This window comes from Thermobia domestica, chromosome 3, assembly GCF_964235325.1.
Source record: "Thermobia domestica chromosome 3, izTheDome1.hap1.1, whole genome shotgun sequence".
Lineage (NCBI taxonomy): Eukaryota > Metazoa > Arthropoda > Insecta > Zygentoma > Lepismatidae > Thermobia > Thermobia domestica.
Genome location: NC_137456.1, coordinates 217622232 through 217641036, shown reverse-complemented (window position 1 = coordinate 217641036; position 18805 = coordinate 217622232). Strand labels below are relative to the sequence as shown.

Genomic DNA, 18805 nt, shown 5'->3' with positions numbered 1-18805 from the left:
CGTTTTTCAAAATCTTTCAATAATTGTCCCTTCACAAGATCTCTGATTATTTTCATATGCTCAATACGGCTTTCGTTTTCAAGATATTCAATTCGAGTGTGAAACTCAATATCCTGCGCCTGTTTAGGCTCGTAACCATGAAGAAGTTCAAAAGCTGAATACTTTGTTCGTGAATATTTTGAACAATTTATAGCCATGGCGATGGTTGGAAGGATTTTAGTCCAATTAGAGCCTTAATCATCCAAATAACATCGCATTATATCCTGAGCAGTTTTTGCAAATTTTTCTGCTAAGCTTTGACTTTCGTGGTAAGCTGTCGGGCCAAATACCAATTTGAACCCTAAACGATTTGACAATTCTTCTAAAATCTTACTTGTATGGCCACGAAGGCGGTCTAGGTTAATCGTATCCGATATGCCGTATCTTAAAATTACATGCTGGTAAAGTGCTTCAGCAATTTCGTTACCCGTAATATCTTTAATAGGTATAAGAATAAGGAACCTCGTTGCAACATCTACTACAACTAACACATGGCGAAATTTATGGTCCGTCTTTAGTGGTCCGAACTCGTCTAGATGTATATGACTAAAAGGATTTGTAGATACTCTAACGCCTGGAATTAACTTAGGTTTTCTATGTACCTTCTTATTTAATGCACATTCCTCACAGTTTCCAATCATTTTAGCTAATATCTTCCGCATCTTGGGAAAATATTATATTTTTGCAACAACTCTTTGATAGATCTTGGTTAACGAAAAGTGCGCGCCAGATTCAGGGTTTGCATGGTAGTATTGAAAAACTTTTGGATATAGTTTCTCTGGTATGCATGTTAACAATTTCGTGATATTTGCATACTTCGCTTGCCTACACAAAATTCCATTTTCAAGTTTATATGTTAAGCACTCCCTCGTAATTTCAACTTCTTCCGGATTGTCTTGATGGTCCTTAAGCTTCTTATATATGGGTCCACACCACGGGTCCTCCTTTTGCAATGTTGCCAAATCCAATTCTGGTTCCAATGAAAATAAACACATGTCGTAATCGTCATCTTTCCCTACATTAAAATCTCCCTTGTGGGGTTTTGTTCTTGTTTCCCTGGATAGGTAATCGCTTTCATTCTGATGACTTTTTACAATAGGAGTACACTCATATTCTGAAATATACATATTCCACCTGGCTAGTTTCGCTGTTAAATTTTTCGCTTGTTTAATGAAAAATAGCGCCCTGCTATCCAATTTTACATAAAAATGTCTACCCAAAAGATGATAACGAAAAGCTTTGAGATAAGAGATGAGACTAAGCGCTTCAATTTCCAAAATAGTAAGATTACGTTCTACTTTTGTTAATGTTTTTGAAAAATATGACAATACACTAAGCTCCTTCAATGTCTCATCTTCTGCAATATAGAGAATTCCTCCTATTCCGGACATTGAACCGTCGGTCACTAATAACAATGGCTTTTCAGGGTTGTATGGTGCTAGTGTTGGTGCATTCGCTATTGCCATTTTCAGGGTCTCAAAAGCCTGTTGTCTCTCATCATTCCAAAAAAATTTCGCTCCTCTCTTAAGCAATGGCTGGAAAGGTTGCACAATTTTCGCGTAGTCTTTTACATATTTTCTACAATAGCTAGTCAATCCTAACCATGAGCGTAACTTTTTAATGGTGTTTGGAGGTGCACATTCTTCCACTGATTTCTTAATCCTGTCACAAATAGCGTAACCTGCAAGAAGGCACACTTGTCTAAAGATAATCTAATTCTCATGCACTGTAAACGCTGGAAAATTTCACGTAGAACTTCCACCATTCTTTGTTGATCGTCGGTGTAGGCCAATATATCGTCCATATAGTGAGTCATTACATCTTCTGACATACCCTGGAAAGTTACAAACATCAATCTAGCATATATTTGAGGACTGAGTCGATAGTCCTGTAGTATCTTGCAATACTGAAATGATCCTAAGTGTGGAATGTGGAATGCTGTACATGGTCTAGACTCTTTAGCAAGAGACACGTGGAAATATGCAGATTTTACGTCACACTGTGAATAGAATTTATGACCGGATGCTGTTGCTACTATCTGAGGAATAGGTTGCAGATTTATAGATGAAAAAATAACGCGTTCATTCAATCGACGAAGATCCGTAACTAGTCGTCATTGATTACTGTCCTTCGTCAAAAATAACGTTGGAGAGTTATATAAACTCTGGGAAGGTTCTAGTACTCCCTGTCTTAATTGTTCAATCTGTTCAGTTACTTGTTGTTTCGCAGCCTCCGGAATAGCGTATTGACGTATACAAAAAGGTTCGTCTGACTGCAATGGTATTTTGTTCATAGTTTGGTATGGTCCCAATTCTGTCTGGATTCCAATTAAAAACATTGGCATATTCATAACAAAGATCCAAAATTTGTTTTCTAATCTCCTTTTTGGCTACACTTCCAATTTTAATTCTTTTTGGGTCAAATAATTTCCTGTCTTCTTCCAAATACTCCTTCGAGGGGTCTTCTTCTTTTTTCTTCTCCTGTAGGTGAATGGATTGCACAGCTCCAATCTTGAAATTTTTCTTTAATTTTACACTCTCAGGGGTTGGATTCACAATTTCCACACATGGGTGCTTCCTAGACACTAAACACACTGGTATCTCTATACCCTTCTTTTTCAAAACGTCATCTTCGGGTTCCAACAAGAGATCTTGATTTTCCCTGGTGTACATTGGTTTCAGTGGGATTAAAATCTTCGACCTTGGTGGGATCCAAATTCTTCTAGGTGTTAGTAGCTGTGGCTCCAACTTCATGTTTAAATGTTCTCCTACCGTTGTAGACACTAAATGTAGCGTTCGTTCTTGTTGTGCTAATTTGATGGACCTCCTGGGTTGTACCATTAATTGTACTATTTTATCTTGAAAATTTATATTCGCATTTGACGCCATTAGAAAATCTACACCCAACATGTCAAAACCGACTCCTTCGACTACTCGAAAACAGTGATAAAACTCATTTGAACGAATTTTAAATTTTAAATTCACAGCATTAGATAGGTTAAGAACTGTATCTCCAATTCCTTTAATTTGAGTTTCCAAAGGCCTTAATACCACATTCTTCGGCAAAATTTTCTTATCAACTAAAGATAATGTTGACGCACTGTCTAAAATACTATTAGTATTTAAGGTATCAATCTGAACTTGTAATCTAACTATATTGCCTGTGATATATATAGGTACTTGAAATTATTTTCGTTTGTTTAATTTATATCTATTTGTCGCCATTCTATTTTTAACTATTTTGTTGGACTAATCCTATCTTATTTACTTGGTTGTGTGCTTCTGGTATTGTCTCTGAACATGTAGGAACCTGTGTTCGTTTCCCATTAGTATGGCGGTTAACATATTGTCCACCTGGAAGATCACCGCCACGACATCCAGTATTATTCAGTTTAAATTTGGCTGTAAACAGTTCTCCGCCACATGATTAGGCATAAAACATTTTGAACATACTTGCCCTACATTCGGAACAAAGTTAGGAGCATTGGGGTTAAGTAACGCCTGTTGTTGTTGTTGAGGGTAAAAGTTTGGTATGCGCTGCGTCTGTTGTTGTAATTGTCCTGTACCATATGCTTGCCTACCATTAAAATTATTCGGTCTTCTGTTCCAATTAGACGGTTGTCTTCCATTCCAGTTCTTATTGTAATTTCCTCTTCCGTTAAAATTTCTCATAGCGTTATTGCGTCCACCGAAATTTCCTCTTCCTCTCGGGGTCGAGTTCTGAAATTGTTGTTGGCCATCGAATCTACTAGCATTACCACCACGACCTCTGAAATTTCCACCTCTTCCTCGAAAGGTAGATCTTTGCTGTTGTCCCCTCGCACTGAATGCTGGTTGGTTACCTTGATGAATTTGACGGGAAATGTCCTCTTTCGGCACCTGAGTACCATGTAACATACTCAACGTAAGTTGTTCTAGCTTCTTAGATAGGTCACGAAGTTCATCCCTCTTGTTCCTTTTCTTAGGGGTGTCCTCTTTCCCTGGCTTCGTCGTTGGTCTGGTCATGGACTTGTCTCTTCCTGTTTGCTTCTTCTGTTTCTTCATTTTAAGTTTCCACCTTTCAATCTCAGATGTCTCCGACTCAGAATCCGTAGTGGAACTGAATGTAGATTCGTTTCTATTAGTACTTTCATCATCCTCAGAGCTGTCCTCTGACGAACTTGATGTTGACGAATCCCTCATTATCTTTCTTCTATTGTTTTTCTTGTCATTCTTTACAGTTGACCTCTTCTTCTCCATCTTTTTCGCCATCTTCACCTTTACAAGCGCGTTCTTTATGTCTGTAACCTCATCAATACGTTGTTCTGGGGACCTAAACTTCTTATTCCCTAACTTTTCTACTATTTTGGCCCTTAAGCCACATGCTAACATTGACACTGCCGTTTGGGGAGATATATGCCTGGCATATTTATCTATTAACGCTAATTTGTCATATAAGTAAAACTTCGCACTTTCGTGTTTCCCCTGTGTCCTATTAGTAATTTTGATAATCGGATCCGCACTAGTCTTAGGATCAAGAAAAAACTTTATAATTTCTCTCTTAAAATCCTTATACGGTAATGCATTTAAGTTATTGCGCTTAATTAAATTCTTTACCCAACCTTGCGCTTTACCTACAAAACAGGCAGGTAACATGTGTTTAGCCTTGCGTTCCGAATAATCGTTTTCCCGTATAAAATCCTCGAATGTTACGAAAAACTTCTCAATACAATCGTGTTTTATGTCAAATTTAGGTGTATTATTGGTGTGTACGTGAATTACCGTCGTCCTATTCTCCCTCCTTGGACTATGATCTCTTCCACGCTGCTGATTTTCTCCTGTTGCATCATTCTCGCCATCATTTTGTGCTCCTTGGTCCTGTCGTCTGTTTTCATTCTGCGGGTCATCCTGTCGTCTGTTCTCATTCTGCGGGTCACGTTGTCGCATACTGCGCCGCCGCTCAAAATCTCTCTCTGGACTGTCTTGGTCGGATGACGAACGTCCCTGATCGCTGCTAACGGACGGGTGGCGTCTACATTTCATCTGATCGTCGGTATCGTCTGTACTCAGAAAACTCATCTCTCCTCGTTGCGCTCTGGATCTTAAATTATAGGGGTTTCTATCAGAAGTTTGTGACCTCACGTGTTGTTGTTGACGCTGCTGTCGAACTAGGACCGGTGTTGCACGTCGCCCAATTTCGTCCAATAAATTACCTAATTCGTTCCCTAATTGTCTTAAATTCAGGCTGCTCATAGATTATAACTAATATTTTTTTAATGTACTGTGTAAATAATTTTGGCCTGGCTATACTTTAACTCTTAATTACGCAAAAATTTCTAAAATACATATATCGTTATTCTTTTCTCTTCATTTTTTCTTCAAATAAAAGCGATGTCACAAACGGACGTTAACATGTAGCATTCGAACTGCAAGGTCATTTCATTTCCTGTTAACAAGCTGAACTACGCCAAATGCTGACTTATAAATATGTCGCACAGATTAACCTGAGTAAAACGTTGTGCTTTCATGTAAAGTAATAATGATGAATGTCGCGTACCTTAGCATTATAGTTATATTCTTTCCGTCAATAAAATTGCTTATAATTAAAAAAAAAATAGAAAGTAGCTTTTGCCCAAATTAAATTGTATGATTATCTAGTTTTAACTTGTGAAATTACTTTTCTTTTTCGTACTACAAAAATCCTTTAAAACTTATATTGGCCATTATATTATGTGTCTCTGACAGGGAATAGAGCCCCGTTCTCTCCCTTAACAAGCAGGGTTACTACCCACTATACTGTAATTAAACACATTCTGCCACCTTCAAAGAAAAGAACCTCATTGGCCCTAAACTTGTTTAAAGAAAAACACTCACTGGCCACCATGCGGTGTCTGGTTCGGTGTTAATGATTTATAATCGTGATTAATCGTTTGATGCACATATTTCCGTAATTCGGTCAATCTGGATTCGATGATAGCGAACCAGACCACCAGCTAAATAAATACACTTAACATATATTATTAAATAATTTATTCTTGATTATCATGACAATTAGATTAGTAAACAACTTAGGGCTCTGCATGGGCAGTGTGGCTACTATCTATCTTCCTATTTCATTCATAAAGTATCGGATTTATAGTTTAAACTTAAGTTAATTTAACTGACTTTAGTTGAAGCTAAAGATCGTTCGGTTTCGTTATTAATTGCTTAATTTAGACATCTCAAGAGAAACTACTAACCTGATTGCCGTTGAAGTACTTTGGTCTTGGTATGGAAGTGTCCAGATTATAATCACTAAGAATATAGACTTGGATGTCGAATCGCGGGATCTTTCCGAAACGGGAGTTTAGTCGAGACTGCTCTCCTCGAGCTCTACATGCAGGTCGAAAACTACCTTCCGTATTTCTTGCAATCCTTAAATTCCTATCGTTACAATTACCTCGTAGGTGATTCAACTGTCTTCCTTGTAGCAAGACTTCCTTATACCTGACTCTGAAGTTTTACCAAGTGTTTTACATATTTCCTGGTTGCGAAGTTATAGAGTAATGTGCTTATACACGGAAGTCTGGTTTTTAAGCAATTCAAGAGATTCTTAAGTCGATGTCCTTATACACTTATACTATCTGACCTGCCAATTATTAATGTATCCACCACAATATATCTAGCAATGCCGTGACGAGGTTTTATACTAACGATATTTCTTCCCAGGCGAGATTCTTTGTCCGAAGATCAGGACCGCAAGGTTTTGGGACGCGAACTTCTGGCAAGGCAAGATTTTGGCCCTACGAGGTTTTGGGCGGCGAGGTTTTGGCCAGGCGAGATTTTTGTCAGCGAGGTTTTCGCCGCGAAGTTCTGGCCGCGCGATTTTGTACCCAAACCGTTTGGAATAAGTCCAAAGGACAGGAGGTGCCAGCGGCAAACAATACTCCGGTTGGGACGGTTTGTTTTTTTAAAAAATTGTGAAAGCAGGAGACTCGCATTGCAGCTACCTTGGTTCAAATCCCGTCGTGGTAATTATTAATTTTTATGGAAGATAATATGTATGTAATTGGTATTGTAATTATATTAATCCTTTATTATTATTATTATTAGCACAGAAGGAAAAAGTAAGATAGTCAAAGGAATTCATAGGAACAGAAAAAATATACAGTAAGTCAAATGTTTGTTAGGTTTACACATGAACGCAATAATATTATTACGTTTATGATTTACAGATAGAGTTACCATTTCATTAAAACAAGAAATGGAATATAAAGACTTGTTAGCTGATAACAGTAATGCATTTTGTTTCGCCCTTCTTCTAGGTAGAAAGGTGAGATGACATCTTAACATTCCCGCGACTAGCGTTGTAAACTCGATCACTATTTGTAATTTGTGCACAGCTAGGAACAATTCCTTGGAATTCTTTTCACCCATACTATAGCAGTAAGGACGTGTTTAGCCTTTATGTATTTCATCAATACTATAGCTAAATACCTTACTTTCCAAACAGTTACGAATGAATGTTAATGCGGATGAGGTAATTTTGTGTTCGCATTTCACCTGGGAAGTCGTTTCAATTCTTACAAGTAAAGATTCTCTCCCAATAATCGGGGATCCGGAAACTGTGCATATATTTAGATAAAGGAGGGCTACGAAGGAATACTGGTGAAATATGCCGGGCCGACAGCAGAGGATAAATTCAGTATGGCCGCCCGAAAGTCATGCCAATCGACTTTTGCAAACAACCTCTCATCCACTTCTCATGGGCAGATTGACTTAATGTTTTGCAGATTGATATATCTATGAACACTACACATCTATTGGTTTGAAATTTCGCGGACGTGACGTATTGAACCCAATATGTCCGGTCAAAATGTGAATGTATCAACGACTCGTGTCTGGAAAACGAATTGTACTATGGAAATACAGTATTACTAGACGTGTACTAAAAGCATTAAACCGTTCAAAATATCACAATCGTAAAGTCAATGTGGCCGCCTAAAATCCTAAACCAAACAGCGCGTACTGCAAAGACGAAATTTTGTCTAAAGGTTCACCGCGTTCGAACATAGAACCGTTGGATTGTAAACCAAAATGCTTCCTGTGTAGCCACGGTGCCAGTGTTGCCAAGTACGATTTCTGTTATATATGATATGGTTTGCAAACTTTGATGACACGTATTCTATCTAGGACGTTTGTGGCTAGTGCGTTCTAGACCTTCCCAAATGAACAGCATATATTTGCGTGTAACACTTCAAACAGATAACACAGGCACTGACAACATTTTTAACTTACTGGCATTTCACCTGCAAAATCTGTTCTAATGATTTTCATGCGAAACCATTTCAACTGCAAAGTGTATATTTTATATGCGTGTTTCGCTCCTATATTGGATACACGATGTAGAAATTGTGATCCATTTGTATTATTTTCGTCATCTACTAATGGTAATGGCCTTTACACCGAAATTCGTGTTTGTAGTACGAGCTGTTTGGTTTGACATTTTGTTCCGCCATATTTGTTTTCAGATTGCGATATTTTGAACCGTTTAATGATTTCGTACACGTCTAGTGATACTGTACTTCCATCGTACAATTCGTTTTCCAGACATGAGTCGACACATTCACATTTTGATCGGACATAATGGGTTCAACACACCAACGTCCGCGAAATTTCAAATTAATATGTGTAGTGTTCATACATATATCAATCTGCAAAACACTAAGTCGATCTGCCCATGGAAAGTGGATGAGAGGTTGCTTATAAAGGTCGATTGGCATAATCTTCGGGCGGCCATATTGAATTTATCCTTTGCTGTAGACACGGCATGTTTCACTAGAATTTCTTCATGGCCCTCCTCTATCTAATGCGCAGTTTCCGGATCCCCGATTGTTGAGAGAGAACCTTTACTTGTTACACCCAGAGAAACCGATATTATATTTTCTTGCTGTATATTTCAGTGCATATGTTAAATTTTTAATGCATATTTTAGTGAATATTTTATACTTTTGGTGCATATCTGTATGCATATTTAGGGGTTTGTTTGTGCATGGAAATCCGGGTTCCAGTAATTACACACTTTAACGATTCCAGTGTAATAATGCTGAAACTTTCTGATTTTAGTGATGATAAAATAGTAAAGTATTACGCAGAAAGAATAGTCCAGAGAAACCAACTTTAAAATTGGCAACTCATATGTATGGAGGCGCTGCCGTATGCTCTCGCCTCAGGCACGGCATTTTTCACAGCACGGCATTAGACAGATACCCATATTGATTGCAATCTGGTCTTTCACGGCACTGGATTATTTTTTTAAAGTTAACTAATTTAACGAACCTTCCTCAATACAGTTTCCTATTTTTACGCGTTTTACTCACTTTTACTGTTTTTGCACGAACTCTGAACAGGGACAAAAACACAAACATTGAGGCAAAATCACAAACTCTATTCGCGCGTTCTTCCCTTGCCTGAAGTAAAACAATAAAACATGGTGAATATGCAATTTTTGGTCTTCCATCTTCTGTGCTGTCAAATCCAGAGTTGGGGTGAGTCAAATGGAACGAGTTTTCTGAGAGGGACAGTGGGTCAAATGGGTCGTTTTCTGAGTGGGTCAGTGGGTCGTGTGTCAACAGTATGGCCGATTCCGACCCATCACCCACCATTACCCACTGCAACACATATCCACCGTAATCCACCACTCACTTTGACCCACTCTGACCCACCGACCCACTTTTCTCACTGTATTGTAGACAGCATGTTCTCAACAGCATATTTTTTCACACTCGACCATAGCCATAGAATCTGAAAACACGTTTTTGGTGGTGGCAGCTTGGAATTGTGCGAACCTGGTGTATGTATTGTGTTTTATAGTAGAAATAATATTGTCTCTTTGTTGGAATTGAGGAAGGACAAAATTGAAGCAGTTGAGGTTAAATTTATATCATGGTAGTCAAGGTGGAACAAAACAACTGCGGGGCTTCTAACCCTCTTTTTGTAGTATTATTTACATCTCATTTTAATCAAAAAAGAATTTTGGAAATTTTAAAAATAAAATATAAATGAAGAACTTTCCTTGGCCCGATTTTGAACCCACAACAAAAGCAATTATAATTACTAGCTCATTGCGCTAACACACTCGGCCACGATGGTAACAGACGCTTGAAAGTAATCGTCTAACTATACACATGGTTAGAGGCTACTATAAGTACTTTACTCCTTACTAATTTTACCTCCATATTTTACTATACTACACCAAAATCAGAAATTACCCTGGAACATTTTTTATAACTGAGAAAAGAGTAATCCATCCCGCATGGCGTGGTGTGAATCACCACTTATTCTTCAACTGATTTTTATCCCATGCACTGAAGATTACTGAAATCTCAAAGAAAATATACATAAAATTGTATCAAAGCGGGTTGAATTTCAGAAAAAAATTATCGCGGAACTTTAAAATTAGAAAGAGGCGAAAGATAGACACTTTTTTATACTTTGCAGACTTTAACTCCCGGCAGACGAGATAATTCAGAAGCCTCAAATAAATGTGCCCCATATTACGCCAAAATCAAACTGTTTTTAACAAAACTTACCCTGGAACGTATCTTTGAAATGGGAAAGTGAATTCGCACCTTCATTCTTTAATCTCAATTTGTGGGGATATTCGAAACGTCATATTATATATATATATATATATATATATATATATATATATATATATATATATGTGTGTGTGTGTGTGTGTGTGTGTGTGTGTGTGTCAAATCATTGTCCTATACATTAATTTGCAATATGAAGTGGATTTTACCCCCTTTTACCTTCTGATACTTGATGGATTGCAACTGCAAACATTAAACTTATCTCTGCACCAAGATATACTCATGTCTAAAATGATTGTCGCATATCTATAACTGTCTTCATGTAAGAATATAATTTGATAATGATTTTCCAGGGTACTTTTAATACTGATACTATGTGTATATTCGGGAAATGTATATTTGTGGAAAATTCCATAGGAAAAGAATTATAAATACAAAAATTAGAATGAGTAAAACAAAATGTTGTTAAATGACAAGAAAGTCTTGTTTTCGTTTTATTGTTCATATTTACTGCTGTTTTGACATGAAATTTGCCACATACACTGTATGTTTTTGCCGATTATACACATACTAATATTATAAGAAATACGAGCGAATTCATTATGAAATTATTTTCCTACAAAAACATATTTATAGACATGCGACGATAATTTTGGACATGAGGGTACATATCAAACATACCAAGTTTCAAGAAGATCCGGTAAGTTTTACGAGTTGTTGTGGAACAGACTGACAGATGGCCAGAAAAAAAGCCAATCAAATCGAAAAGTAGAAGATTCGCTAACGCTTGCTTCAACATTGTTTTCACATTCACCGTTTTTTAAAAGCTGAAAGAAACAAAAGCTCAAAGCACAAAGCACATGCAGAAGATGGTCTTCCTCCCACTGAGATGGACGTGCACCATGATCATTCTCATCACAGACTATCATCAATCACCCTCATCACAGCAGCGGTATTCGCATGTGAAACGACAGGCAAAGAACAGAGAAATGAACGGATCGTATGTGAAGCTGCCCTCTCAGCCCCACTTCCTCCCAAACGATGACTGTTCGCTCCTCAAGGAGGTTTCGTCAAAATGTAAGTTAGATTGTACTCGACTTCCTAACACATGAATGCTAAGCATGTATTACTGTGGAGGGATGTCGAACTACATATTAAATTTCATTTACTAAAAGGCAGTTCGATAATTCGTCTTCAAAACTCTCGTCAATCGGCATAAAGGTATTTTGTGACGAATATTGTCTTGAATGCAATTGTTTCTTCTCATTTTTACAGCATATAAATGGTATACTGTTGAGACTTCCTTGACCATTGTGAGTTATCTGAAGTAGCTTTAATATACAGTTCATTTATATTGGGCAATGAAAAAAATAAGACAGCATGTCAGGAACAGTTTATTTTTCTCAAACTGTTACAGAAATGTTTACATAAAAGTACTTTGTATATTACGGAACAAGTTTAAACTCATAATTGGTTCGTAACATTGCATGCATAGCATTGTGCCTAAGAAAATAAATCATCACGTTTACATATTGAACAATCAGAAAAAGGAAATACATACTTTTCAGGTTCATGTTTACACTATGAATCGTAAGACCAACGAGAAAATAAAAAAAAAAACTTGTATCATTAGCTCTACTGAAATTCTTGCACTATGAACCAATAATTTCCATTTCAACAAAATCACTTTTTGAGTATTATGTAATATACAATTATATATGCAAGCTAAAATATTACTAAACTTATGCGACTTATTAATAAGAATACTCATGGCTTATCTTAGTCTAATCTAAAAATCAGAAATGGGTGATTAGATAATTCTCTTGTTTTGCTTGTAAAAATTTATTACAAAGTTGATTTCTTCATACGTACTACCTGTACGTTTTCTACTGTCCCCTTTGCTATTTTTAAAGTTTTCTGAATAAGTTATCTCAGGGTACTTCAGTTCAGAAAATGAAAAGCTGCTTAGAATTTAGCTGATTTCTTATTAAATCAATGTGTAATAAGAAATTATCACTATTTATTCTTTCTGACAAGTAAACCTTACGTTTGGGTGAATCGAGTTGCTGACTGGGACACATATGAGAAAGTAGTACTAAATGTGGTCAGTATTTCAGTGAAGTTTTAGGTGCGAAGCTCCAGGGGTTTACGAGATATAGCTACCAGAACATCACATGGAAGTACAGAATAGTCTTCATACAGTTGGAGGTAAAAGCTCTGTAAGACCTCTTGTAACGACAAAAGATGAATCACAAATATATGGGTACATATTAGGACTAGGGAGAAGTCATATAGTAAGCGTATACCTGACGGCGGCCATCTTGAAATCCGCCATTTTGAATTAAGGTTAAGTTTTTAAAATAGGAATAGGGTCATGTGATACATGATTTAAGGCGCAAATTTAATCAGAAGAACAATGGTGACGTTAATTTTGATTTACGCGCAATTGGTAAAAAGTTACAGGGGAATTAAATATTGTTGCAGCATATGTATTAGTCCTTTACCCCACCTTGTAAATTTTGTGTTAATGATAATAATTAAATAAAAAGCAGATGGATAAATATTAGGTCTATGGTAAGAGTTGCCTTGATGGCGGCCATGTTCAAATCCGTCATTTTGAATCAGACAAAAGTTTTAAACAAAACGCATAACAGTGACACCTTATTAATAGCAAATTTTACCATAACTCCAACGGTATAACAATTTTTGCTTTATCATTAACCAGCACAAAATTAAATGGATCGCTCCTTACGACTACTGCGTTGACGGAATTGTTAACGACAAATGTGTCATGTGTAACTCGATTGCCTTTGTCAGGTGTGCTCACTGTGAGCAGAGCATTTGTGCAAGTCATGCACTCTTTTCTGAACTACATATTGATTGTACTAATTGAGGACTTTTCTGGAAGAAAGACCCAAGTTCAATTATGACTCAATTCCACTTTGGTCATTTTTCCCTGAATTAGCAACTTGTTTATGCGATAACAAATGCTAGTTAATGATAAAGCAAAAATGGTTATACCGTTGGAGTTATGGTAAAATTTGCTATTAATAAGGTGTCACTGTTATGCGTTTTGTTTAAAACTTTTGTCTGATTCAAAATGACGGATTTGAACATGGCCGCCATCAAGGCAACTCTTACCATAGACCTAATATTTATCCATCTGCTTTTTATTTAATTATTATCATTAACACAAAATTTACAAGGTGGGGTAAAGGACTAATACATATGCTGCAACAATATTTAATTCCCCTGTAACTTTTTACCAATTGCGCGTAAATCAAAATTAACGTCACCAATGTTCTTCTGATTAAATTTGCGCCTTAAATCATGTATCACATGACCCTATTCCTATTTTAAAAACTTAACCTTAATTCAAAATGGCGGATTTCAAGATGGCCGCCGTCAGGTATACGCTTACTATATGACTTCTCCCTAGTCCTAATATGTACCCATATATTTGTGATTCATCTTTTGTCGTTACAAGAGGTCTTACAGAGCTTTTACCTCCAACTGTATGAAGACTATTCTGTACTTCCATGTGATGTTCTGGTAGCTATATCTCGTAAACCCCTGGAGCTTCGCACCTAAAACTTCACTGAAATACTGACCACATTTAGTACTACTTTCTCATATATGTCTCAGACAGCAACTCGATTCACCCAAACGTAAGGTTTACTTGTGAGTACCCACGCCATTTTCATTTTTTAGCCTATTCATTTATATGGAGAATATTTTTCTGTTTTCTTTGAAATCATCTGAAATTTTAAGCAAGTGTTTCCTTTCCTGAATGTTTCCTCACTAGTAAATTTTTATTGCCTTTCCAAAATGAATTTGGACTCTATGTACATTTAGTAGTTATTTAAATCAAATCTCACTATTAGGGTAGTTCTGGATGAGATGGCCATAGTTCTTTTTTCATTCAGAGTGTTAAAATATAAAGGATTTTTAAAGAACTTCGTGGCAAAAAAGTTAATTAATTCTGAAGATATACTTTTCATAATGATATGCGCTTGTAATGAAAAGAATTCGACCTCGTGGAGAAGTATCAAATTCTGAAAAATATCACATTGGCCATCTCTTCCGGGATGCCCGTGTAAGATGGCCATAAGACGTCGGTACAGTTGGCCATAGGTGAAGTTGCATTTATGGATATTTACTTTTCAAACAAAGACCAATAATATGGTGTACTACTTCCACAAACAAGGATATTTACAAGTTTAAGATTTATAAAGATATATCATATTATGAAGAAAGTTTTGCTCGAAGCTCAGGACTACATGAACAACAATGAATCATGTAGAGAGAAGTTTTAAAGAAAAATACTTTTCTCACCAAAGCATTCGTTTAGCTTTTCCTTTTTAACACTTTCCCACAACACAAACGAACGTCAGTGCATGTGCTGCAGATTTCCTGAAACCACTGTTTATAGCAAACACATTGACATTGACATTGAATCAATCAGCCTTTCTTAACTGCGTTTACCACAATAAAAACATTCATGAACAAGATCCACAAACTCATTACTATACTATACTGATCATCGAATTCAACACTTTCCTCGGAGCTGGCGCTGCTGCACGGATAAAACATCTTTTTCTGAGAATCAGATGATTCGAAATACGACAGCACCTAGGTCCACGTTTACTGGCAGCACTTACGGACTTCATCTTTACTTTCTTTATAACTGGAGAAGTTAAAAGAGCGGCATGAGGTTTTGATCTTTTGCTTGCATGAAGACTGAATAAAAATGGTACCGGTAAAGTCGCTTCCGAAAATCCGGTAGGAGTCTGTTGTATTTTAAGCCCAGATGTATTCGGCTATAGTTCATAACTTATTGGACCGTCAAAAGTGGAGTTTTCAGTGGGATCGTCATGCTAGTCTTCAGGTCGATTGAGCTTATCTAGCACAGTTTCCGAAGTCAAGATCCATTTGAAACTGGACTTGCAGCCAGAAAAAGTTTGAAATGCTCTGGGGATTATAGGGGTATCCCCAAAAAAGAATTTCGCAACTCTCTAAAATTGCAAACGTGTTTCTCTGTGGCGAGGTTGATTCTTCATACACATTACTACAGTACTATAAAAGTAGCTCTTCAATCACACAAACTGTCCTGCCCAAAGGCTCAGGATAGTGTGTTGCTTGGCTTGACAGACGAATGAATATGATTCCAGTTATCTCTGCAAATTCCAGCATCTCTACTGAGTTGCAGACGATACACACCCATATAATAATTACTTTCCCTTCTGGATTCCGAAAAGTGAAATGCATTTTCAGTCACGCAAAGAACAGAATTGCATTCACGTATGCTGAACTCTCAGACATGTAGACAACTGCTCCTGGAGGCACCCCATACCCGAATTCTTGCTTTTGTTTTTCTAATTCATGATGGAAACTGGTGGAAGAAACGTCCCTTCTGCATTGGAGCATACGGTGAGTGTTACAGTTTCTCCTTTTTCTGAAGGAGTACAAGTTAATGTTACAAGTTTCGTTTCCTTCGAAATTAAAATGTTTTGTTACAGGTCATTTAATCGTAGTATTTCACCCAATTTGTTCTATTTAGTGAAATCAAAGCATTTCCTTATAAAGGAAACTCCTTCAAACACAATTATAAACGAACTTCGTACAAGTACTCAGCACAATGTGATTACATTCTGCATATTATATATATATATATATTGCGGAATTATTGTCTTTCCATTTCGGTAAATATATTTAGAGCACGCTATTAAACAAATAATAAGAAATGTAGTGAAAATACAAAAGTGTAGCCAAAGTATGCTTTGAAAAGACATTGGAAAGCTCTCCCGGAGAATTATAGGCCCTCTGTTTCCTTAGTGTAGAGATCAAATTCTCATAATATGTGACGAAAGTACAAGACAGTTAGAAAAAGTTTTAGTACATAATAGGGTATCTTATTTGAAACAACAGATTTCAAATAATCCCCTCACAAAAACGTCGCACTTCTGCTTATTTCTCTCTCCAGCCACAAAATAACTGACAAGTCCACATAACTGACAGCTTTGAAAAAAAAAAAAACACTGAAAACTTCTATTTTTTTTAGGCACAAAGCACCGCTTGCGTACAACAACTAACTGGTATCAAAACTTTCCTTACCGAGCTATGTTGTACTCTAATCGGGCTACTGCTGCACAAGTGAGTGCGATTGGCCATTTTCAGTGTATGGCCATGTCACCCGGAACTATCGTATAAATGAAAATTATATATACATAAGGAATTTTCACGAAGCATTCGACATTTCAAAGTATTTGAAGACGAAATCAGTAAAATCAAACCGTTAAAATGTCACTTCATTTCGAAGAACAAGAAAAATAATTCATTATATAAATCAATTACTAAAAGAAAGATAGCGCAGGTATTCAACACCGTTAATTATTAATCAGAAAATACTAAGAACATATGAATATCACGATATAAAATTACTGGTTAGCCCATTGACAACGAAATAAATTCGAACCTCTACAATTCTTTTATTCTGAAATTTACGCTTCCTAGTCTCAACAACGCCGTATAGTGGTAGAAATGCCAGCTATAAGTAAGCAAATGAAACGAGTAGAAACTTAGGTATTTCCTACAACGTTAATACATTTCACTAACGTAACTTCTGTAGTTGAAATTGGGAATCATAGAAGCTGTTAAAACAAACTTCCTGGCATAAACAGTCGACATAATTTTTCAGTTTACTGTAGGTAACAAGTAACATTTCTCACCTCTACACAACTTTGAACATTAAGTTTCACCATATAAAACAACTTTGTAGCTTTTCTTTTAATATGACTGCATCTCCTTCCGTTCCCATCTCCATGCGGATACTGACCAGACCTAAGTTTCGATGCTTTGGAAGGCATTTAACACAGATACAATTCTTTCCTCTTTTACGAACAGTAGTCACGAATTTTTGAAAAGCACATTCTAAGATTTTCTTCCATGGATTAACTGAATAAACAATCAAAGAATACACTCTTTCAGGAGAAATATATACCGTACAATTACCCATGTCTTCGTCTTTCTTGCCTAAGAAGTAAAACAACCGACACCTGTAAAACAAATCCAACTAATTAAAAAGAATACGCATATTGGGAAATACTGGTTAAATATACCATAAAATATAACAAGAGTTCATTAAATACCAAATATTAGTATTATATAACGGTATGAGGTTGTTATTGACATATGTTATGTATGAAATATAAAGAAAATCGTTCGAGACGTATTCGCCAAATAAAACTGGACAATTTTATGAAAGTATTAATTTTAAAATTTGGTGCGGATGCATATATGGTACGGGCTTTACGCGAGTGAACATAATTAGAATAGGGACAAACGGACGGACTGACGAACAGACATCCAAAAATATGTTTTCCAACATGTAGGGGCCATGGAACGTGGAAATATCTTCGAATCTTTAATTCAATTATTTCCTCACGAGCGTCATACTTTCATCTCTGCCATCAAGAAAAGTAAGAAGTTCAAGATACAGCAACCAGCAAGAAAACTGATATGCTCATTGGTGGCGCTGGTAGCACGGGCCAGGCAGCTGAAAGTGAGTCCACGTAGTCTGCGAGTTAGTTGGCAAGTTATACTTAGCTGCTGTAGCGTGTTGAATGCCATGTGAAGAGTTGCAGAGGCTATGGGACGAATTCCCAGGAAAGTAAAGTGCAAAATTGTGCACATATCGTGTTCCCAAAAAGGAGTCACCTACAATCAGATAGCAAAACAGGTGAAAGTGCATCATACAAGTGTGAAAGCTATTATTGAAAAATTTGGTAATCATTTTACTTTTACAGATTTGCCGAGACCGGGGCGAAAAAAGGGTGCACGTAACCCAAAACTGGACCAGAAAGTGGTGAGGTTAATCAAACAAAATCCATCATTATCTGTTCGCGATTCAGATACTACAATCGCAATGGTTCAAAGAATTAAAACCAGGAATAATTTGGAAACCCACAGAAAGCAAAAAAATAGCCGAACAATCGTCAAAGCAGAAACTGAGGGCACAATCACGAGCTCGCAACTTATATGAACGAATTGTGAGAAGGGAAGGACAATGTGTTTTGATGGACGATGAAATTTGCGTGAAGGAGGAATTTACAACACTTCCTGACCCTCAATATCAGGGTTGAAAAAAACATGTTTTTTTTAAAAAAGAACAAAAAAACGTTTTTTATGTTTAAAACATGTTTTTTTGTTTAA

At 36.6% G+C, this 18805-nt stretch overlaps 1 protein-coding gene across 4 annotated transcripts in view; it reads right to left on the bottom strand.

Annotated features, from left to right (window-relative positions):
• The window catches only part of LOC145680967 (uncharacterized), a 750879-nt gene that overhangs the window by 549099 nt on the left and 182975 nt on the right, over positions 1-18805 (bottom strand). Inside the window, exon 3 of one of the 4 annotated variants that reach the window (XM_081752185.1) lies at positions 11979-17649. The exons of the other annotated variants lie outside the window; for them this stretch is intronic. Coding sequence (XP_081608311.1) covers positions 17349-17649 — 301 coding nt within the window. The 3' untranslated portion in view covers positions 11979-17348. Of the gene's footprint in view, positions 1-11978; positions 17650-18805 lie in introns of those variants that run through there. 4 annotated transcript variants of the gene reach the window in all.